The sequence below is a fragment of the Lagopus muta genome, chromosome 16 (genome assembly GCF_023343835.1).
Source record: "Lagopus muta isolate bLagMut1 chromosome 16, bLagMut1 primary, whole genome shotgun sequence".
Classification (NCBI taxonomy): domain Eukaryota; kingdom Metazoa; phylum Chordata; class Aves; order Galliformes; family Phasianidae; genus Lagopus; species Lagopus muta.
Genome location: NC_064448.1, coordinates 375,054 through 399,164, shown reverse-complemented (window position 1 = coordinate 399,164; position 24,111 = coordinate 375,054). Strand labels below are relative to the sequence as shown.

General features: G+C 38.0%; 1 protein-coding gene across 2 annotated transcripts in view; it reads right to left on the bottom strand.

Annotated features, from left to right (window-relative positions):
• PTPN1 (protein tyrosine phosphatase non-receptor type 1) overlaps positions 1 to 24,111 on the bottom strand; it is a 42,160-nt gene that overhangs the window by 5,085 nt on the left and 12,964 nt on the right. For both annotated transcript variants that reach the window (XM_048963447.1, XM_048963448.1), the window contains 7 exons: positions 10,581 to 10,671; positions 8,996 to 9,096; positions 7,211 to 7,309; positions 4,384 to 4,521; positions 2,867 to 3,076; positions 2,038 to 2,199; positions 1,195 to 1,430 (listed from right to left, as the gene is read on the bottom strand). In XM_048963447.1, coding sequence (XP_048819404.1) covers positions 1,195 to 1,430; positions 2,038 to 2,199; positions 2,867 to 3,076; positions 4,384 to 4,521; positions 7,211 to 7,309; positions 8,996 to 9,096; positions 10,581 to 10,671 — 1,037 coding nt within the window. The remainder of the gene's footprint in view (positions 1 to 1,194; positions 1,431 to 2,037; positions 2,200 to 2,866; positions 3,077 to 4,383; positions 4,522 to 7,210; positions 7,310 to 8,995; positions 9,097 to 10,580; positions 10,672 to 24,111) is intronic.

The following is a 24,111-nucleotide window of genomic DNA, read 5'->3' as shown; positions in this document are numbered from 1 at the left end:
ATTCCTTTCCTTTTTATAATCCCTCTTAAACACTGGACAGCTGCAATGAGGTCTCCTCACAGCCTTCTCTTCTCCAGGCTGAGCAAGCCCATCTTTGTTTCTCCCTACTCCTACTTCCAAGATTCTCTTTCTTTTTAGTAAAGGCATTTGAAATTTCAGTATTTCACTTCTCAAATCTCCCCCACTGAATTAAAAAACAAAATCCCAATTTAAACATTGTTTCCATTAAGCAGGCAAAGAACACTTTCATTTTATTTCTGCCTCCTGCAGAATTTGGAGAGATACCAGGTTCATGTTCTCAGCCTCTGTGCGCTCTGTGAAATTAAGAGGAAGTTTATTTTGAAGGAAGACTGCTGGGAACTTATACTACTAATCTCCAGTTTGCAGAGTCATTCACTCCCTCACTGGTCTGATTAAATAAAATACATCAAGTCTGCCAGCTGCATCTGTTGAAAAAACTTTACGGTGCTGCAGAAAATACTAAACCTTGGTATTTTTATTCCAGAATTCCCAGATGTGAATCTGAATATGTCTTTTTAGAAGACCAGCTAGTGGGGGAAAAAAATCAAACTTCTCATTAATCATCTCTGGTGGTTCTTCAAAAATTATTTTTAAAAGTTTATTTTCTGTTGGCTGTTCTGAATAAATTAGTTAACATTGAGGCTTGACTTCATCCAGCTCCACGCCACTCAGATAAGGCAGGAGGGACATCTAGTGGCTGGCAGGTAGCAACCTGGGCTTCTCCACTGTCAGACCTCACTTCACACAGCACTTCCACGTATTGGTCAAGGTTGACCATTGAAGTTACAATGACAGGTAGAAAAGTTCTCTGCTCATGAGCGCCTTCTACTCCTTTCATCAAAAGCAGACAAGGAATTAATTTCACATTTCTAAGTACAGCTAAAGCTGGTCAGCCTGGCTCTCAGCTCCATGCTAATTCCACCTCCAGTGAAAGAGCTCCTGTGTAACTTACTGTAACACATCACATGCAAATTGAGACCAAGCCATCTCATTCTGCTTCTCTCAATACAGCAGGATCTCATTTTAAAAAATGCTGAAGAACTTTATGGAAAAGTACGCACAGATTTTGTTTTGGAACTGCTATTATACTAATTCAGTCAACATCTCTTCAGGATTTTTCATATGAAATTTATGAACAAGTTTAGGTCAAGCTGAAGTGAGAAAATGAATTACCTGTCTGTGATCAGTGGCACAGATGAAAAAACTCTGCCACCTGGAACCATCTCTTCAGCAGTGCTGACTGAGCATCTGATCTCTTCCTCTACCACTTGATGCTTAGGAAAGAATTCTGCATGTTCGTGCATCCTTCCATTGTGCATTTCTGAGGTTCTCTTTGGTGGTCTGGGAGGAGGCGGGGTATGTTCAGGTGGTGGGTCCAGATCTTCATTGGAAAGCTCTTTCCACTGTTCCTGCAGGGAAGGAAATGCCCTGTTATGTTTTCCATTGTTTATTTTATGTAAACTACTGTAGCTTTAACTTGGTAGGGGCTTTCCACTCTACCTTCTCACTTATTTTTAGCATGCCTGTTCATTTGCATTGAAAAAAAAAAAAAAAAAAAAAAGGGAAAGACAAAAATAATACCGAATCTAAGCTCTGCAGTACACCAAAGACATCAGTTATAATCAGTTATAAAAGGAAGAAATTTTAATCTACCTCTGGAAATTTTAAATTGCATGAAATAGAACCTATGTTGCTAGTTCTGCTGTAAGAATTCATTGCAATACTTAAATTTCTATCATACAAGGAAGCTGATGAAAGACATGGCAGATGCAGCCAATCTACACCCCAGTGAAGGTGCTGAGAAGTACACAGGCACCACCTATTACTCTACAGGGCTACAGGAAGTATTCTGAAGTCAGTAATAAAGCGTTGTATTCAAGTACTGCACGATATAAAAACTTACTGAAGCCAAAGTAATTCAAGGCTCCTTTCTGTTCACTGACCCCACTTATATGCTACAGTTAAAAAAATGTTGCAGCTTACTACACATCTGGATCTGCAGTCAATGATACTCACTTGCACTGAAGCATCCCCCATAATGAATTTTGCCCCCTCAATAACAGCTAAGTAGGAGAAACGAAGCTGATCCGCTGTCTGTATGAGTCCCATTCTGTACTTCCTCATTTCGAGCAGAACCTGCTTAACATCCACAGAAGAAGGATCTTTCCGTTTGTCCATCTGAAGATAAAAATTTGAAACATACTTTATGCTCTGATGAGATTCAATATGATGACTGGCTTAATAGAGCAGCTTTCAGACCATCCTACATATTGAAGTATTAATGCACTAAGAAAAGACACAGAAATGGAAAACTGCACTAGGACTCAATAATCCTGTATGTTTTCCCTTTTTTGGTCTTTCTTGTTTTGAAGATGTAATAAGTAAAATAGTTTAAGAAACAGATACTCTGACCCAGGCCTGACTTCTGTGTATTAGTTGATCTCACACAGTGACAGAATAAAACCAAAATTTTCCCCTCCCTAAATGGCAAAGTTGACTCTGTAAAAGGAAACACGTCGGTGTATTTCACACTGTTTAAGGATAACTTACACTGTTATTTAGCAAACACCTCATGTTTTTCTTAAACACACGGATAAAGCCTATCCGTGCAAATCACTCTAAAAACTAGAGTTTTCCTTCCTGGAATCAAACAGCCAGTTAAGAATGAGATCTACCTTAGTTTTAAAATGGAAGACAGTCTCAAACCAGAATATGAGTAAGATAAGAGAAATAACATGTGAGAATACTCCACAGAAAACACCGCAGCTTTTTGTAAGCCAGAAGAAACCGCTCTTGAAGGGAGCTCTACTGAAACAGCGCATCATCTCGACACAGTAGTTCTTACCAGCAGAAGACACGTATCGACCAGACAGAATGTTCCTGATCTCCCAATTCCTGCGCTGCAGTGCACCACAACAGGTCCATACTCAGGATTAAGCGAGCCAGATTCTCTCACTTTGAACAAGAAATTGAGGAATGAAGCAGGAGACTCCGGGACTCCAAAGTCAGGCCACGTAGTATAATGAAAGTGCAGAATCTCTCTAGTTTCCTGCGTCTGTAAAAGACAGCACTTAGCAAGTCTTTTAGGTAGATGCACAAGTCAAAAACTGTTCAAAGTACAGCTGCTTACAACAATGTTCTAATGAGCAAATACAGTTCCTCACATGTTCATTTTCCTAGCAAATATCCTCCTACATGCTTAAGAAAGGCAGCTTCAAATGTCAGTTACATAGCTTCAAACATTAACTGTTTATAGCTGTAGGTCAGTTTCAAATTTGTGCCTACGAAAAAAACGTTAGCAGTAAATCTGGTTTCTAGATACAGAGGAGAGCACCAGCTCAGCTTTGTGTGGTAATCAGACTGCACTACTACTTCTCGGACATTACAGCTTTACAATAGTTGACTTAAATTCAAATGACAACGCTCCATGTTCTGAGGGGGCTTTCACATCTGCTCAGCTAAGAAACTACCATTATTCCTTTTTGTAAAAGGACTCTGTTTTGAGCAAAGGAGACTGGTAAGTAAACTTATGTATAACCTGCCTTATGCTTTTTTCAGTATAGTTCAAATGCTTGCACTAAGATAGCTAGCTGATAGCAGCTAACTACTGCTGACCAGTTTGTAATGGCAGAATTTAAAGACCATTTAAAGAGTTCTCAGAATGGTGTACGGTGAGCTACAGAAGCCTGTTCCACTTCTGCAGACGAAACATACAATCACAGGTGTTCCCTTACACTTTATTCCCAATTTGGAAACTTTCTTCCAAGACTACTAACTCAATGGTGTTCACATCCTGTCAGAATTTGGAGGTACAACCATCCAAAACATGCCTATGGCAGATATACTTCTTAATACAGCAAACAAACTGCAACAGCCAAATCCTTACTCAGCTATCACTTGATCAATCGAATTCGTATCTGCTTTCTCACATTTCCTGGCACAAGATGCTGATGCTAACAGTTGAGCAAATATTGATACCCTCCAGTATGGAGCAGCATGTGGGCAGAACAGAACTGTTGCCAGAATGCCACAACATGCACACTGAGCTCAGCACCGCTGGGAACCTTAGACATTATCTTCAGTTACCCACATTCAGCGACAGTGAATGGCAATATTCCTTGCCAGCGTCATGCAGGAACTTTCCATCAGGTGCCACTGCTTGAATGACTGCTTTTGTGTTTCTTCACTGTCAGAGTAATGCTCCAATACCAGGCAATGTTGAAGAGCCATCTCATACAGAATCATCAATTCCAGCACAAATCTGCTGCATTTCACACCAGTCTTTTCCATAACCTTAGTGATGAGCAGGGTCTCACCTCAGAGAGATTAAAGGAAGTGACTGGTAGTAGTTCCTGTACTTACTGTAAGGTTTTCCAACTCTAGTTGTCGTACTGTGTAATATGACTTTATATCTTCTGATATCAAGGTTAGTTTCAAGTTCGTATCTTCAAAAAACATTTCCCTTTCTTCCTTCCGTGGCCAGTACTGCGCACACTTTATCTAAAAACAAACGGGTACCACTTATGCATCGTTTATACTTGTGTAAAAAGCAAATATAACTATCTTAAAATATTCCTCTGGTTTTATTATAAGGATGAGTTTCAATGCAAAAAATACCAGCCTGCCTTTATGCTGCAAAACCACATCTTCGGTAATTTTTGTTTGGTACGAGTCAAATTATTTTGACCCCAACTGACTCATGAAAATACCTAAGGACTGAGGATAGCTTTGTGGCAGCAGAGCTCTTTCTTCTACATGGAAACTGGAAGAGTGTGCAACAGGACTGTACCTCTGTGGAACATAATCAAAATCACCAAAGTCATTATTTATTTTAGCTTGTATCATACCATTAACAACAACCCTAACAATTAACAACAAGTCTAGTAAATTTCTAAATACAAAAGCTGTACAACACTGCCAAAATGTGAATCCAAGTCAATGCTGCATTTTATGCATCACCCTTACTGAAATGTTTCCATTTCAAAAGAAGAGATGTTAACAAGAGCAGAATGTACCATAAAAAAAATTATTAATTCAACAGAGAAGCTACTAGAGAATGACAGCATTACTAATTTGCAAGTATAATATCAAATGAGATTTTGGGTTATTTCTTTCACTTACCGCAAAAATAAAAATAGCAGTGAGATCATTCTAATTTTACATGGCACACTTTGAAAGTAAAGAGCCTAACAAAAAATCCTGCAGTCAGCAAACACAACCATTACCTATTTCTGACTTTCAATTTTGTCAGTGAAGTCTTCCAAGAGAACTTACTTTTGCAAGAAGACTGCTGCATTAGATAAATCAACCAAACAGACGAGCAGCAGATTGTGCAGTGTGTAGGAAAAAAACTGAAACTAAAGAAAAAGAAACTCACCAGCAAGACAAATGGGAAAGTTTATAACCATTAAAAACTACAGATATTCTGAGTGTGGGAACTGTCCTGCTCTTTCTGTCATTAAGCATTGCTCCTCTGAAAACAGGATTACAGCCACCACTTGTCCGTATCTCAGCTCTTTGGGAACGGATGGCTGGACGTGGTTAGTGCTGCTTTTATTGAAGGTCCAATAACATGGATTTAATGCTGAAGTGGAGAAATACTGGTAAGAAAACAACAGCAATCTCACCTCTAGGATAATTTCTGCCAGGAAACTCTACGGAGTAATGTAATCAATGGTACATTAATTCTAGTTTTGCCCGGACTAGTTCTAGCTTTTATTCAAATAGTACGCTTAGTTTTCAGGGTCTAGAAGGCAGTTATAATTCTCAGCACTTTCTTGAGTCTTAACGTTTAAGAAACTGCAAATGACCGGTGTCTAATTTCTCTATCAAATGCGCCTGTAAAGAGTATTTTGTTGTGCTCCACTGTAGTCCCCTGCTGCTGTCTGCTCAGAAGGGTTAGCAGCCAGCCCTGAGGGATCATAGTAATTCATTTTCTTTGGAACCATTGAAACTGCAGAGAATAAGTGGGAATGGCTGGAAAGGAAGAAACTATTGAAAACTACAGTTACTGCATCTCTTGAAGATTAAGTTTCACTTGCAACACACTCATAATCAAGACTGCAGTTACTAAAAACACAACTGATTCCACAAGAAATTTCCTGATGATTGAGAATTCTTTCCCCATTTTGCAAAAGCACACACCAGTTATCACTGGTAGATACCCAACATACCCACTACGCCACTGACGCATCTTTATACTGACTGCACTGTAACATTTAACTTGTAACTGTGCATTCCTGTCAGTTTTTAAAACTGCTTTTTTCTCAAGTTTGACAGATGCCAAGTCCACCTGAGGAGCACAGGACACCAGCTGTTACCATACAACCAAAGCTCTGAACCCACAGATATGGAATTAATTCCGTGCTTGATGGAATTAATGCCCCATGTCTCCACCAGCCCCAGAAGGGCTGAGACATTTCCTCTCAAGACAGCAGCTACTCCATGTGCAAGAGGAGCCAACCCCTTTTAGCTATCATGTTAGTTACTTAAAATAACCTCAGCTATTTACCTGTTGTTTGCCTTCATCATCTGTCTGTCCTGTCTAATGTAAACTCCCTAAAAGGTGTGACAGAATCAAATCCACTGCACATGTCCTGGCTTAGCAGCTGCTTCTGCATCACTGGCACATCAGTGTTTAACACAGACACCAGGAAAAGCACTTGTAATTGTACCCCCATTTTCCTCACACCTGAAAAAGTTTTTTTTAATAAAACAGTGACCCTGGAGCACAAACAGTATATGCTGGAGTTAGGTTTAAAAATCTGAGTTCTTACTGTGTGAAGGAAACTTGGAATCAGGGTGAACCTGTAACTACACTAAAGCCATTTCACATTGTTTCTGAATAAACACTTGGTGTATTGGAGGCACAATTTGTATATGAGAAGAATTAGATTCAGATACCTAGGTTAGAAGCAGACCAAATACTCATTTTTGCAGACAGATGGTTTTAATGCCTTATTTCAACCAAATTCAGAAGAAATTAAGACCTGCAGATACAAACCAGATAGTTTTCTGACTAAAAGACTGATTCACCAGGTAGTTGATTCTAAGCACTATTTGTTAGGTAAAATTACTTACAGTCACATTTTTCACCTCTGTTTCAGTTCTCTTCTTTTTTTTTTTCTTTCAATTTAATTTAAAGCAAAACACACAGTGAGCACATAGCTAACACCAGATAAATACTCACGGATCCCTTTTCCATCACTCTGTTCAACATGACAACACCACGGCTTTTCTGTTCCCAAACCATCTCCCAGAAGTGACCACAAGTATTTGGCAAAGGTCCCTGTGGAGACAGAATAACCAGAAATAAGTGATATTTTCTGTCAAAATCAGAGCAATGTTTCCCAGTAAAAAGTTACTGCCCTAGACAATAAATGCAGGCAAATATCAAGCAACTTCTCAAACTGAAAAAAAAAAATCCAAACCCAAAAACAACAGAATGTAGTGATGTAGCTTTAGGTTCCAATTCTCCCATGGATGGATGTTAATCTCTTCCCTCCCCACACACATAACACACATAACTGGAAGAGAGAAGTAGTCTCATTAGTGAGAAGAGAACTGGGAGCGAAAAACGCTGAGAGAATTTTCGTAGGCGGGCAAATGAAAGTAATGGGGAAATCTCACTGATTAGGAGCAAAATTAATGTACACGTTTAATTCTTCTGCAATACTTCACTGTTATTCATGATACTTTACAGTATTATACTCTACTTACAAAGCACATTTCCTTGTAGCTTCTTGTCTGTGCTAATTCATTTTGCTGTTCTGTACTCCAAAATCCATTTTGAATTTGGGTCAACACAACCAGCAGCACGGTGCCTCTCACACTCACTAAACACCACCTTGCTCAAACAGCTGGCCAGGGACCTCAAAAAGCCATTCAAATCCATTAAATACTGGATCAGAAAAAATCTTTAGTACCACTTAGCTGCACATACAAGCCTACCAGTTCAACTCTGCGATCAGCCTACCTTGTCCTAAATAAGGGAAATGCGAGTTATGTACAAGAATCATTTTCATATTGAATGCTGCACTGCCTGCTTCTTCGTTACAGATTTATCTTTGTTCTCTAGAAAGAAGAAGGAAGAGCTGCTGACCTTTGCTTGGAAATATTAATCCCAGTCTACCTTTATCTGAAGCGCGGGAGGAAGAACAAGTCAAGATTAGAGGCCAGGGCTGCCTCCAGGAAACCAAAGGTTTAGGACAAACAGGACTTCTGACAATCGCCAGCTGTCACAGTAAGACGGCCAGGTACCTTGGTGTTTTTGAAACTGTTACATAATTGTGTAAGTCACAGATTCAGAGAAAGACAGCAAATTTCCCCCCTGCCCATATCTCCATCACCGAAGTCTTTATCATAGCTTTCCTCTCTCACTTCAAAGATAAAGACATCAGCACTGTCCGTAGACCTTTTGGAGGTCATCTTAGGATGTACACATCTGTGAACACTACACTAACATTGTTTTCAGAAGGATGTGTAACGACAAACTTCTGTAAATGTGAAATTCTCCCACTAAGTGAAGCATGCTCCTGTTCAGGAATTTTAAGACTGTAATGGTCCAAAGTTCCAAAGCCTTTGTGCTTTGGACTTCCATGGTCTTTATGCATTGGTCTTCCACGTAGGAGAAAGGTGACAGATGTCAACCACATCTTGATGTTGCTTATCATAAACCAACATATCATAAGTGGATTTCTAAAAGTACATCAACTTCTGTTATAGAGCCAAGGTGGGCCTGAAGTCAGAGACCCAATGGTACCAAAATGCAAAGTCAGTACTGACAAAAAGAAGGAAAAACATGCAGCATTTATATAAAGTTGTTCTATGCACACAATATGTTTAAACAGACAGGGATACCTATATACACTTAACTAGCTTTAAAATAAACAACATAAACTGGACAGACTAAAGAAATTCCTTGAAAAACAACTCCAATCATCCTATATTTCCATTGTGTGTAGACAGCAGTTACCTGTGTAAGGATGTAGCTCCTCTGGGCCTCTTCCATTTTTATTAAACTAGCGTTGATATAGTCATTGTCACCTTGATTTAGCTTAATTCGACTGTGATCAACTGCAGAATAAATCAGAAATACTGGTTAGAATACATGCACAGCCTCACTAGATGATAGGCTCAAAAAAGCAGAGTTTTCCTGAAGAATTAAAAGAGCTCAATCACAGAAGTGTTCTCTGGTATCCCCGGAGCCTCAAGTACCATGTATGTACTATGAGAACAGCACTGTACAGAGCAGTGAATGCAAGTCGAGCTCCGTCTTCTGGAAATACATTGCAAGAATCTGGTACTCACAATTAAGGTGCAAACCAGATCACACTGATACATTTGTACAGTTACTAAGTTACTGTTTTTAAATAAATACAGTTACATAACTGCTTATCTACTGCAACTTAAACATTAAAAATCAGCTTGTTAAAGGTCTGACTAAACATATATTGAACAAACAAAAGACTTACTCTACTTTTCCCCAGACAAGGACAAGTAACGTCTAGAAATAATAATTAAAGTTACAGAAAATGTAATGTTACTGCTCTTTTGTTAGGTTCTATTTCTTCTATATAGAAGGAAAAATGCACACACAGAAAAAAACCCACAAAGACAAGAATTTTCACATTTTACAAGAAAGGTGAACAGATGATAACCTTCAGCCCCTACAATGTAAGAATTTGGTGGTACGCAGTAACACTCTTCTCTTTGAGCAGAATATAGATAACTGCCCAAAGACAGAACCTACAGAATCACTGTATTTAAAATAGGTACCAGTGCTGCACCTTTAAGGAAGGGTCCTGACTACTGCTCTGCAGTGCAGAGAAGCCAGTCAGTTCAGCCAAGTAGTCACTTTCTCTAGTGTCTGCAATAGCACCTCCAAAGTCAGCACACCAGGCACAGGGAAGTCTGAATGTGGTAGCCTTTGTACATAGAATCACGGATGGAAAGACAGCCTGCGATGCTGAGCACAACTGCTGCTGCAGTGCCTTGTACAGAGGGCACATGCTCAGAGACTGAAGTCTCATCAGAATTCAACAGAACATGCAATGACAGTCATTTTGGAAGCACAGGTCTCACGCTGAGATTACCAGCTCTGCAAACGTCCCTTTTTCTGTCTCAAATCTCAATCTCTGTCTCAACTGGATTCATCTCCAGTGGTCTTACTTTATGCAAGACTTCTCCATCTTCCAAAGGCAATAATTATGCTACATTGACTGAAAGGATGTTCTAGTAAGTGTACTGCAATAGAAAGGATATTTCTACTTGTGTTAATACTTCCGCCACCGTTTTTCCCTAGCATAAGAGAAAACAAGTTCCGTTCTTCTGTTTTCTGCCCACACATACAGAATCACTGCATGTTGCTACACAACGATCCTATGAACATAACAGCATCCTGTGCCATCAATCTCATAACTTTATATATTAACAGACATAATGATCTGGGATCTCTATGCATCTAACAGAGGTCTTGATCTTACACAGAGCATTTACCTGCCAGAAATAATTAGAGGTCAATTGTGTGTCACAAACAATGGAAAAGCAAATATACTTACAGGGGCTGACATCTCTGTACCTATTTCTGTTTTTGTTTCTGGGATGTTTCGCCACTTTACATGGAAAATCACTGGCTTCATGCCTAATGTCCTGAAACAAAACAACCAAAAAAGTTTAATGTATGAATTCATTTAATATCATCTTACCGTCAGCTATTTGAAGACAAACAGCCATCTGACTTCATGTTTCATCATAGAATCACACGATTTGTTTTACCGTGTGACAGTTTTAGACAGTGAACATTTTAGGATTCAGGTAAAAACTCAGTTTAAATTTATCAGAACACAAGAAAACGCTGGAAAGCACTTCCATATGAACTGCTCTACGATAATGGTGCCATTATCAAGGGAATTATGAAATGTTCCTTCTGGCCAACCAAGAATTAGAAAATATTCATTATGGTAGAAAAGACCTGTCTGCCCCTTGGCATCAGAGGAGTGACGCGTCAACGTCAACATGCCACAATCACATCTTTCTAAGGCTGTGCGGAACTTTATCTTGACTTATCAGCTGCAAATGGCAAAAAAAAAATTCAACTTGCATGCTCTACTGAATGTATCTATCATCTAAAGCATGCAATTACAGTTTCTTCCAGGTTTATTTTTCAGATGTATGAAATAGCTCAACTATCTGAGATGATTTCTGCTGTCCTTGGATATTAGTCCCAGCTGATAAGAAACACGTCTTAATGTAAATAAATACTGTTCTAAGCAAGCGATTCTTAAAAACTACAGTACAAGGAACTTTACCTTAAAGCTGCCATATTTAACTGAAATTAATGAAAACCAAAGGAATGGATTTACTGTAAAACTGATACTTCGACAGCACAATTGGTTTATGAAATCCTAAGACAGATACCATATGCATGAACATTAAATGAAAAAGTGAATCTGGCCCAGAGGCCATTCAAAAACATAATTATAAACACATTACAGAGCTAATTTATTTTTGTTAAAGACACCAAGTTAAGCCAAGTTTTATGTTAACTACCTGTGCAGACATGCATGCTGTTGAGCATGGTGTTGATCCACACATCTATAACCACTGTTAGAAGCAGAGAGGTTTCTGTGCATAAACATGCAGTAGCTTTGCAGGACTGCCTGTGATACATCTGCACAGAAAGGCTGGGCGCTCCTCTATCAATCTCAGGCTCCAGCTCACATTGTGGCAAGCTTCCAACATGAGAGCAGAAGGATTTTATACCACCTCAGAATCTAATTGCTGAAACACAGGCCCAACTGGACTGCTTTTCTATTCCTCACAGCTTTGCAGAAAGAAGTACTTACAGTGCTAAAGATTTGTATTTATTTATTCATTTATTTATTTTGAAGTTCCTCTTTTTTGCTTTATTACCCCATTATTTACCAGTGATTACCAACGTACAGTGAATTCTGCAAATTAAGCAAACAGCTCTATTTTTCATATACCTGCTCAAAATTAGTACAGTATTCTGAAATGGCCCCTCACTGAAATAAGTAATGACAGCTGCTACTTTTTGCAACTTAACACATGGTTGCCAGTAATTCTGCTTATGAAGAATGCTGTCTGGAGAACATGATCTTGACTGCTACAATCTAATATCTAAAACATGAAGTAGCTAAAAGGGCTGTTTTCGTAAATTAATCTCTGACTAATCAATTAGATTGGCGATTCTGTGTTCTGCAGGTGTTTATCTTTCCTATATACTGACTGTACAGGATTAATAAGAGAAAAATAGGGAACTAAGGAAAAGTGGCCTTCTGGATCTCTAATCATATTTCTCACAGAGCCTATGTAGTCAGGAAACCAAAAGGTCAACACTTAAGATCCATATTAAAATGCAGCAAATTGCAAACCAAAAGAAAAAAATCTTTAGGAATGATAGCTGTGAATACAGAGTTAAACTGGTAGCAGCACTAGTCTGTGCAGTATCATTTCGTGGCATTAAAACATCTGAAAACAACCATCCCCTCTCTAAAATAGGAAACAAATCAAACATTTCATTACTGAGATGAAATGATGCAAAGGAATTCTAATGTAAAAATACTGTACTTAAGTATTCATGTGCATATGCACTTATACACTACTTACTCCCAGCCTCAGGGAGTTCCACAGATTCAGATATGTATTTAAGGATCTCAGACTGGTAATGCATTGCTGAGGGAGTAGAAATCTGGTTATTAACTAACACCTGGTGGGTTGTTTTTTTCGTTGTTGTGATGCTACAGTGCCTACAGGAATAGAAAGAATAAAGGAGGTCGAGGAGATGCAAAGCTCCAATAAGCATGTAGAAAATGAAGAGAAAGAAATTACCCACATGCCTCCCAAAAACAGACAGTCTTTAAAAATATTACATATTCCTGAAGCATGTTGCAAAAAAAGAGATAAAAACAAAAGGGTAGGAGTGAGGGGGAAGAAGATGAAGGATCAAGATATCGCAGCAGGCAAGCTGCTGCCTTGTATGAAAAGCCAACTAAGCATACAGAACTTCATTTCTGAGTGCAATACCAATAAAAAAGAAAATCCCAAAGGGCACGCTGCCTGGATCTCGGTGGCTGAATTCATGCCTGAAAAGATGGGGCATGCTGTTCTCAACAACATGGAATAAAAGTGACTTGAGGTTTTCTGTTGTTTATTTTGGCTACAGCAGTTGGTAGAACATCTAGAATGACAAGAAACGTAAGATTTTTTCAGGATATTAAGCTGGCTTTGGTAGAAATCAGATGGCCTTCAACAGAAGCGATTATTGGAAAGACGCATTCTAGTGTCAAGTTACAAAAACAACCATGTTACAGGCTTCTCATACATTTCCCAGAAACCTCTGTTATTGGTTACTTTAGGAGTCAGCTATCAAGTCAGATTAGCTACTGATGCAGGGTGGTGGAGGTCCAGTTACAGACTGGAGGATCACCACCAGGAGAAGGCAGATTCATTCAATGCACGGAATTACTGTGCGTAATTACTGAAGCCAGTCGTGCCACAAGATCTGAAGTCAGTGGATGAATACGAATGAGGTATTGATAAGGTCACTTAACACCTTCTGTAATCACGCTCAGTCTCGTTGCAGAGATCCTGTAATTTTAAAAGGACATTTCATTCAAAAAGTTGTGCAATGTAATACTTTATAAAGATGGGCTAAAACCCAAGTCACTTGCACAAGATCAAATGCTTCTGTTTATGAACATGAGTCATTCCGTAACGCTCATATGCTGATTTTAAACCCCATACCCAGTGCAAATACCCCCGAAAATGTCAGATGTAGAGTGAAGAACTTGGCTGAAGTGCTATTCTTCAAATTGAAAGTTCTCACTGCTACAAATGAATGGCAATGACTGGAATACGAAGTTCATTTGGGCTTTCCAGAAGCTTGGTCTCAGTTGCATTGAACGGGTTCCATTTCTCCACACTGCAAGGATAGCCGAGTTGTTCAGACAGAAGTAATCAGGCAGGCCAACACATCCTTGCTTGGATAGAAGCAGCAGAAAGGGGGGCTCCCAGAGGCTCTCGGCCCCTCATCCCAAAGCTTCCTGCTCCAGAATGCTTGACCCTTCCGAAACCTCATCTTAGTAATTCAGTCCATAGCACAAAGTCCTTTCCTTCCATTCCTCCCAGCCTTCAAAAAATTCCCCTTGACCCTGAACTACTTTATAGTACCAGCAGTCGATTCCTCCTGCATTTTACAGCCTGGTCTGGCCGCTTTTCCTCAGCCCCGAGCTACTTTTGCCCTATGTAAACCTGAGCATAACGCCACTTTTTGACTGCTACCTTTCTCACCTTGTTCAGAAACCTACAGGAGGTTAAGAAATGAAAGATATACCCCTAAATCTTCCAGTAAGTACTATGTAAGACAACATGAAGAGGCATTCATGACATTAGTTGTTCAAGCATGTTGCAATTTGCACACATTTGCATATCAGTATTTCAAGAAGAGAAACTGTCATGACCAGTCTGAAGGGCCTTTGGATTCAACAGAAAGCCTCCCTGGGACTTTCAAGCAGGCTTCAATCTGATCATGCTGTTATGTTACACCATTAATTTTGGAATAGTCTAGATCTTGGGATAATGAAATATTGTCATTTTAACAGTTCTGCTCTGACAGGAAACAGCATTTGCTAAGATCTCATCACCTGCTACGAAGGCACACAGTAATCCATCTACTCAGGCAGTCGCATTAAGGAACACAATTCAAAACACGTATAAAAAAAACACTTAAACAAAAGAGCAACTTTAGTTTAAGAGCTTGAAAAAGATTTCTTAAAGCCAGCATTAAAGGCTGACTGCAGAATGGGGAAAAAAAAAACAATTATATGACGCAGCAAAGAGGACTACGAGAAAAACAGGTACAACTACTAAGGGATCCACAATAAACAGGCACTTTACACAACTGGCTTCATATCAGTGTTTAAGAGAGCAAATTTGGTCACTGAGAAGCAGTGAACTGACTCCTCAACAAAAGAACATTGCTAATACCTAAAATACATGTAGATGAACAGATAAAAAGTATGTGGAGATCAGTATCTCACACAACTCAGACTGACAAGTAAAACTGGACTTCTTGTACCAGGACATTTGGATGAATACAAAAAAGGGGGATAGATTATGCAGGTAACAAAAAGATCATCAGTGTGCATCTAAAGATCAAATAAATAAATGGATGTTTACATCAGACATCAGTCTTAAGCTGCAGAATTTCAACTAGATGATTGAAATAAACATAGATTTTGATATCTTTTCTTTTTTAATCACTTAGTCTCTCCATTTTCTTTTCAAGAAAAATAATGGCAATATTGATTTATTAATCTGCCTCAACAAAAACCAGAGGGCTATACCCCAGCTTCTTTCCAAAGCCAAGTAGCATGGAAAGAGAGAGAGAAAAAGGGACAAGTTTGTTTAAAGTTCAATGACACTACTACGCGAGTTCAAAAAAATGCACATATATATCATCACACACTTACAACATGGCTTTCCTAGAAAGCCCCTTGCTAATTCAGCACTGCGTGGGCAATCTGCAACAGGTTGCAGCAATGCAACGTAAGCAGTGCTTCTGACACTACAGTCAGCTAGTTGTAGGCATGGAAATAACCCTGAGAACATAAACTGGTTGTGTTATTAAATCATATCAACACTTGGGAAAGTGTACTGATTTCTTCTGTGCCCGCACTCGTTACTGTTAGCAGATATTACTGATTGCTTCTTTTAACTAGGAATTTACCAATTATTAAAGTAAATCCTCCAGTTCTTTATCATAGCCACCTCATCGTGGCAGGTAACCAAACACTAAATGCTCAGCTGAACTCGTGCATCCAAACAACTCCTCAAATTTGGGTAAGTACTTCCAGAAGCAAGAAACTACCAGACTTGTACCATGTGCCGGTTTTAGTAGTACTGTATTTATTTAGCATGTATTCCTTTTGACAACATCACTGTATTCTGCAAAACTCAGTTCAGACTGTCAAATTGCTTCAATGTCATTATCTGCCATGAGTAAAAACTTTTTTCTATTCCGATTTTTTTTGAATGTTGCAGTGGAACTGAGCTAACCAGAGACTGATCACTCATGCTAAGTGTTAGACTGACTCTACTACTTGGTTAGAGAATTACATGAGACTTCTCGAATTTCAGTAAGTTCAAAATACAATTTGTTCTTGAAAGTTATGACCCATAACAGAAGAAGTTCAGAGTAGCTGGCAGTAATGCTCTACTTTTGCTGTTTTGTAGCCATGTACTCACTGCCAAAACAGGAAACAACTGAACTGAGTCAATATAAGAGAATAACTGCAGCTCCCTTCTTCACCAGGTCCATCTCTCTTTTTTCCCCCAGATATTCAATCCACTTCAGGAGCACATCTTACACTGCTAGAAGGACAGTGACTTTTGAGAAGATGGAATTCTTCTCAAGAAGAAGTCATTTTCTTGACTGCTGTTTTGCAGAAGAAAAGCTTTGCTATCTTTATCATCAAACAAAGTCAGTGCCAGGAAATAAACCACAGTCCTACTGAAGTGCTAAGAGCTTCTATGTCAGTTACTAATCTCCTACAAGAAAAATAATGAGAGACAAAATTCAGATCTTGACCTACCCAAACACAGAGGTCTACAGATAAAGACCTTTAATTTAACCTCATTTCAAATAGACTGGTGCATCTGGCAGCCCAGATATGCACGTAACTCATAGGAATTTAGTCTCTTACAAATCCAGACCTTAACTTGTTTGCAGTACTGGTTTTGTATGAATTTAAAATGTGTAATTTCTGGTCTGTAGGTTATTCCAGGCTTCGTTAACAGACAACTGTGGTTATAAACAGTGTCCTCCTTTCCTAGTTACCCATTTCATTCCAGCATCTCACAGCACTGTCTCTTCTACAGAACACCCACCACAAAAAAAAAAAAAAAAAAAAAAAAAAAAAAAAAAAAAAAAAAGGCAAGGTAAGGATTACATTAATAGACTTTGCAGTCTTCGGTGAGGGTGGAGAGGAAGGAGGGAAAACAAAAACTGGAAGTAGTAGAAGGCTGAGGATGAGAAAAGCTGCTTCTCGCAGCAAAGTCAAACTGATGTGCCACATAACCAAGAGTTTAGACCAGCTACAAGTTACAAACTGGATGCAAATGAATGAGAGATGCCCTCAGAACCATTGCAGATAGTTTAGTTTCTCAACTGAATCTCCGACTCCATTAAGTCAGAACTGTGGAATGACTTTTTATTTATACTCACTCAGAACACCCTACGATCTTTCAGAGTTACTACATATTGTTAGTAGTCTCAGTTTGAAAACACAAGACCTTACTTTGACCAAATTCTTGCATAACGCATTATCACCATCACTATCTAACCTTAAAACCAGTGAGTTCATTCGATAGGGGAAAAAAAAAAGATAAATGTAATTAAGGTTCTCTGGTGTTTCAGTGCAGCCTTTCCTGCAAGGTATACAAAGAGATACAGTGACTTTGAAGGTATCTATATCAATATCACTCCTTGCTCACTGCTTGTTCATCAGTAGGTTGTTAATTCTTCGTGCCATTAGTTGCTGATATTTTAAGGTTTTACTACTTCTTTAAGAAAGGTTTGGTTTTGCATTGTTTTAAACCAGGAAGTTGCATATTCTCTAATGCAAAGATCTTCAAACATTTGCTAGACTTTCAAGTATTTAAATTCATTTATATAGATCTTAGAAAGCAGCCCAGATTAATACACCCATTATAAAATGTACAATGACAATTAAGGTTTGGTCTGGCTTGTTTATAAAGCTCAGTGTTCTGTACAGAAAAAAAACACACAACACAACAAAAAAAAGTCTTTTAAAATGTTTGAGATACGATCATGCCTTTTCAAAACAGTTTTGGGGACTGTACTAGAGAAAGGATGGAAGACTTCAAATGAAAGCCAACTAGATTGGCTTGCGGTCCACGCTACTACTAATAGTTGGCATCAACTTCCAACATCTTTTAATTTACTGTTTGTCATATAATTTCCTTTCTGAAATTCTACTACAAAAACGAGAGTAAAAGCCTCTTTAACAACTATCTGACAGCAGCTAGTTGACATCTCTCAGTAACCAATCTTATTTACCAAAGTACAGTAGAAGGCAAGAGCATGTAAACATTTAAATCTGTTTAAATGGTTTAAATCTGTACGTTTTATCCCAAACTTCTTTGTTACAAGGATAGACAGGCATTTGATCAAGCTACCAGACAGTAGCTAATTTAGCATCAGAAAAACTAGAAAAAGTACTGAAATAAAGACAGAAAGGTAGTAAGGATTCTCATTCTCTCTATGTGCAAACCAACTGCAAGCTTTATCACCATTACAGGAATTACCCATTCTTATTCAGATTTAAATTTCATCTTTAGAAAAGCTCTAAGAAAAATAAGAAAGTTTTATTATTTGAAGTCATGTCAAGTGGTGTCTAAAGTATCACTCATCCCTTGTTAATATCAGAAGTCTTGTGCTGGGCAGAAATCAATATGAAGAAAGTGAATGAGTTCAGCCTGACTTCCTGTAAAATCATTTCAGTACACTGAAACAAGTACATTTAAGATTTTGAAGCACAAGATGGTTCCTGTAAATGAAATGAGCATAGTTCCATTTTATAACCTACCATCCTTTCCCTTTGCACAGAAAGGACACCTGCTTTAATTTACGTAGGTATAAGGCATGCGTTCTGCTGCAGGAACAGAAACTTTCCAAAAGTTACTCTGAATTCCTGTCAGCTGTATGACAACTTTAGTGAGCAATGAAAATGATTACCAGACCTTCTATGAAGTTGTCTTTTCCCACCTCCTCCAGCTGTTCATTCTGACAAACTTTTTCCTTAATTTCGATAAATACAACAAAAAGCTTCCTGTGGGTTTGTATGCTGTTGGGTTGCTGTCTTCTTTTTGACTGCTTTCAATCATGCCTTTCGTAGTGAAGCTACATGTCTGGCATCCTTTCATATAAGTAAGACTTACTGTATGATTCACTCACATACTTAGAAAAAAGAATATGTGATACTTAATTGAATTACTGGTTCAGAATTTAAACTCAGACTGGCACCTGATGACAACAATGAACATTTTTGAACATTGGCCATTTTTTTTTTTTAATCAATGAATAATTTCAAAGGCTTCTATGGTACTAGTATTGCATATAGTTTGCTCCGAAAGTAATGCTTCCTTTTTTTTACTTCCATGAAAACTCCAAGAGATGCAAATTCTCCAAGAGAATTTGACTATTTTTCAATGTGGTCATCACCATTAGTTGTGCATTTTCACCAGCGATGAACAGGAGTCTTCATTCTGCACTCAGAAACATTTGCACCAGTGGAGGTGACCACTGTCACCACTGCTCAAACGTACCACCCATGCCTCCCTGTGCCAAAATCCACTGGTTGGTCTCCATAAGCTTCCAGCAAGCATCAATGAATGTCAATAGGAATGTCCATTTCCTCACGAGGGAATTCGATTCCTCACCTTTGCTCCATAAGCACTTCCATGTCAGACACCACTCTGTCAGACTGCCCCTCTGCTGCCAGCTGTCACACAGCAACAAGATGTAATGGGACATTGGTGGGAAGGTTCAGCCCTACTGCCACACCACCAACACCCGCCTCTGACTTTGTGAGCCAACATCAGAAAATAGAAAGCATTACTTTAAGAGCAGCCCTCAAACCAATACAGAAAGACTTCATAACCTTTTGCCTAAAGAGAGACTCCTGGTTGCCATTCAAACTAATGACAGAACTACTGTCACTGTTTAAAACTCAGTGGGGGTCACTACACTCATCTTGTGAGACATAAGCAAGCTACTACAATGATCAAAGGACCCAGAACACCCACACAAAGGTTGTTTTCTCACCAAGTTTCAAAGCAAGGAGCCCCCACATTTAAGGAGCTGAAGTTTATGTACACCTCGATTAAGTTATTACTGTCTTTTTTATTTATTTATTTTTTTTTTAAAGAGACTTCATTTTATATTAAAATATATACTTCACATTCACTGAGCTACAAACGAAACTGATCTGTGGTATCAGTGTCCTTTCACCCTTTCCTGGAAAGTATGTTGACTAAAAGCCAAACAAACAGCACAGCACATTGACTGCTTCATAGACAAACACTGCCGTCATTTTACTCAGGACAAATATTTTTAAAGAAACAAAATGAAATTGCAAATGTTTGATTAAAAAAAAAAAACAAAAAAACAAAAAGAAATGTCAACATTTGCGCATTCATCTTATTAGCAGTTTATACTCTGTGAAAACAAGGTTTTTATGCACTAGTTCTAAAATACCAACCACAAATAAGGTGTGAATGCTGCCTCACTAATTAATGATCTTTCCCTTTTCTCCTTAATTGAGACTGATCAAGTAGTGTCCATGAAGCATGAGGGATTTCAGCAAGGAGCAAGGTGAACAAATGGACTGAATGGACCAAAATGACAACATTTACAAGTGTCTACAAAACAGAAAAGATCTAAGCACCATTTGGGATGTGTCTAGTATCTAGTACAAAATTGTTACCTCTCTTAAATCCAACATTTTGCTTATCCAATAGAAGAAACAAATATTTGCCAGGCTCTGGGATTGCTATAGCTCCAATTTTCAAGGCAAGCCTAAGAAGCCAGAAGACAAGTTTTCTTAAATAGTCTCCCAGTGGTAAAGAGCTTTCATTTTTTGGAGAGTTTGACTTCACACCCCTGCGTTTAGTTAGCACTGGAACAATTCCCTGGAGGGTATCTGATTCCTTCAGTAAGATCTCAATGACTTTTAACCGTGGATTCAGCAACTAGAAAGAAAGATACTTTTTTTTATTTTTCTTTCCAGTTTTCAGTTTGTTCTGCTGCACTGCATTCTTTTGCAAATGGATAATGAGGTTCAAATAGAAAAAAACCACTATCCCAACTCTCTTGAATAGTACCACATATACATTAAAGTGAGGGCTCAGATACTAGTAATGAAGACCAAAGACAGTTTACAAGTAGTGCTAAATAACAGGAAATTAGATCATTTCAGAATTTTTGGTGGCTGGGTGCCCAAAACAAATATTGAAAGGCAGGTGGAGTTACAGATGGCTACATAATGACACTGTAATCAAAAGCAAAAAGAGGTCCATTCTGAGAGAGAAATACTAAATCTAAAGACATCTTAGAGCACAAGATATGTCTGTAAACAGAAAAGTTGAATTTTTACAAGGGCTCCAGAGTTCTTGTTCATATTTACTTATCAAACTATTTACGAATGCAGCAATGTAACTTTGACCTTATAGCATCTTCTAGAAGCTAGCCAATGAAAGAAGTAATAGGAAAAGCAGGAAACTTCATCCACTCTATGACTTACCACCAATTCACTTTTATTATGCTGTTAACACAGCATTAGAATTTGCATGCAAAGAGAAAAATGGGCAGTGGAAGAACACACTCTGAATGGTCATTAGAGACTAAAAGCTACAAAAATATCCTTTTAGGACTTAAAAAGGAAAACATTTTTCACATCACTGCTATTGTTCTTTGAATGCTCTAATGTTAAGTTTGCTGTTGTTGCTGGCATTGCATTCCAAAATAAACATTTATGTCAGCTTGAACTGCTGAAACATTAAAGGGTTTCAGTGAGCAAGAAAACACCTTTCAGCTAGAGTACTGATTTTGATCTACCTGATCTCACCGAACAGCCATTACTGCAGCCACATCTTCCCTCAAGGACTGCAAATATACCAGTTAAGGAAGTCAACCAATGAAGACCATTAGAAACCACTTCTTTGTTGCTATTATGGATGCTCCTTGCATTCTCCAAGCAGATTAGTTTTCATCTGCAATGCTCTAACTCATTTGGCTTCTAACTTTGGAGCCAACATTTCTCACTACCATTTTAGGAATCCAGCTACTACACTGCAGTGCTCTCTTTGGTTGACAGCTGCGTTGGAACAGCTATATACTTCTCCGTTCAGAAGGGAGGATATTTCTATGAGCAATTCTTCTAGCTCCCATAGGAATGCTTTTGTCCTCCCTGGTCCGTAGAGGCAAGAGGAGAAAGTTTTAGATTAGCTCCCCTCCCCTTTGCTAGCTTTATTAAAAAAAAACCTGTCAGTGGAAGTGGACATCGCTCAGCATCATCGGAGCCAGGCCTGGAAATCATGAGTTTCCTTTACGTTTCTGGGCAGAAAGTATTTAAAGTATTTAAAAATAGAAAAGTACATCTATATTAATGGCCTGTTTTCCATCATGACACAAAATCAGAAGCAAAAAGAATCAGAACTATTTTCTGGAGTTTGTCTAGATTTTATTTTCTTTATTTGAGTTGGTCTGGATGTCTCTTACCATCATGAAAAACAGAAGTGAAAAATATAAAGCTTATGAAAACAGAATTAACTTTAAACTATCAGTTTCAACATCCAACACTGACTAAACTCAGATCTTACCTGTTGCAATTTAGAAGGGATACAGTAAGTAATCTATTAGTGTTAATAGAAGTAAAAGAGAATTAAAATATTTTTTTAAAAACTGAATTCTTAACTGGAGTAAAAGTAGCTATGTATGTTTTCAGAAAACACAGCCAGTTAAAGCAGGTTTAGATACCAGCAAGCAACATGCTTCATTAAAATCAGACTGATATAAAATTAAAGAAAAAAGGCAACTCATTTATACATTAAGTATGTTCATTTACTGCACATACATTCTGAGGAGTATATTTTGCTCATCTAGTGATCTTTGCAGAAAGTACCAAAGGAAGCTTACTGGGAGAAAAAAAAAAAAGAAATAATAGTTTAGAATTTAATTTTGAAGTTAGTCTTGTCACTATCTTGTAATTGCAAACACTTCTTATGATGTGACTCATCTCAGTACTTTCCAAACTCTTGTACTGCTGCAATTACTTCTTGAAGTACAAAACAGCTGATAACAATGATTTTTAAATCTCTGGACAAAACTCAGAAGTTGTTTTTGTTTGTTTGTTTTTTAAACAGGATCTTTATGTTGATTATATTTTAAGGATCAACAGAAAAGCATTCTTTAATGCAAACAATAGCATGCAAGAAATTCTTGGAGAAAGGGAATTCTCTTGTTGGGGGGAAAAAGGGAGGAATATGTACACTAGAGAAATTATATGTAAAGAACTTACAGAAAACAACAGTTACTTCACTCCAGGGATCATGTCCTTTCCTCTAAGGAAGCTTTTAGTCTGAACTCATGCAAGTCACAGACATGATTATAGTGTACCACAGCCCAGATGCTACTAGAAGAGTTTTCTTTTGTCTGTATATTCACAGTTTGTTCTGAGCTAAAAAGTAACATAGTGCTTGCACTAAAAATATTGATTGTACTTTGTTAATCAGTGGGATAACTATAATTAATATAATTCTTGAAGGTGGTAACATGGGTACTATTGAGAACTAGAAACATTATAAACTGGCTAAAAATAGTAATTTGAATTCCTAGCTTAGTCAGCTTGGCAGAAACAGCTCTGTTCACTGCACCCTCTAATTAGTTTGCATATTATAAGAGTTTCAAAGGTTATTTCCCTCTTAGAAACCTACCAAATTAGCCTTCACAGCACAATACTGTTACCATATTAGACACAACAGCAACAGTTTATTCAGACTGCAGAGACTTACCGCTTATTTTTCTGTAATGTTTCATTTATATAGGTATAAATTCTTATCAAATAAGGTAAAGACAATCTCCTCTCTATCTTGAACATTGAGAAGAGTCTGTCTCAAAAGGAAAAGGTCAGTTCATAGCTGCTTGCTTGTAAACATATACGCCTTGTTTAAAGAGTTCTGAAATACAATTTCAGTAATCACTGCACAAAAGTGTATCTCCTATACCTATTTAGCAGCAATAACACGAAATAGATAGATTCGAACATAATAAGCATTTACAAGATAAGCCATATCTAAGCCATTGTGTTTCTGAGTTGTGTAAGCATTAAGTCTTACTTATTTATGTCGGTGAAGTCTAATTTTTAAATTTACTTTTTCTATAGAGAAAACAAAAACAACTGTAACAAAAAATGGATTAAGCCTTTAGAAGGACAAAGCAACACAACAAGTGTTTAATATGCAAAGGAAAGGACTTAATTCTAATTC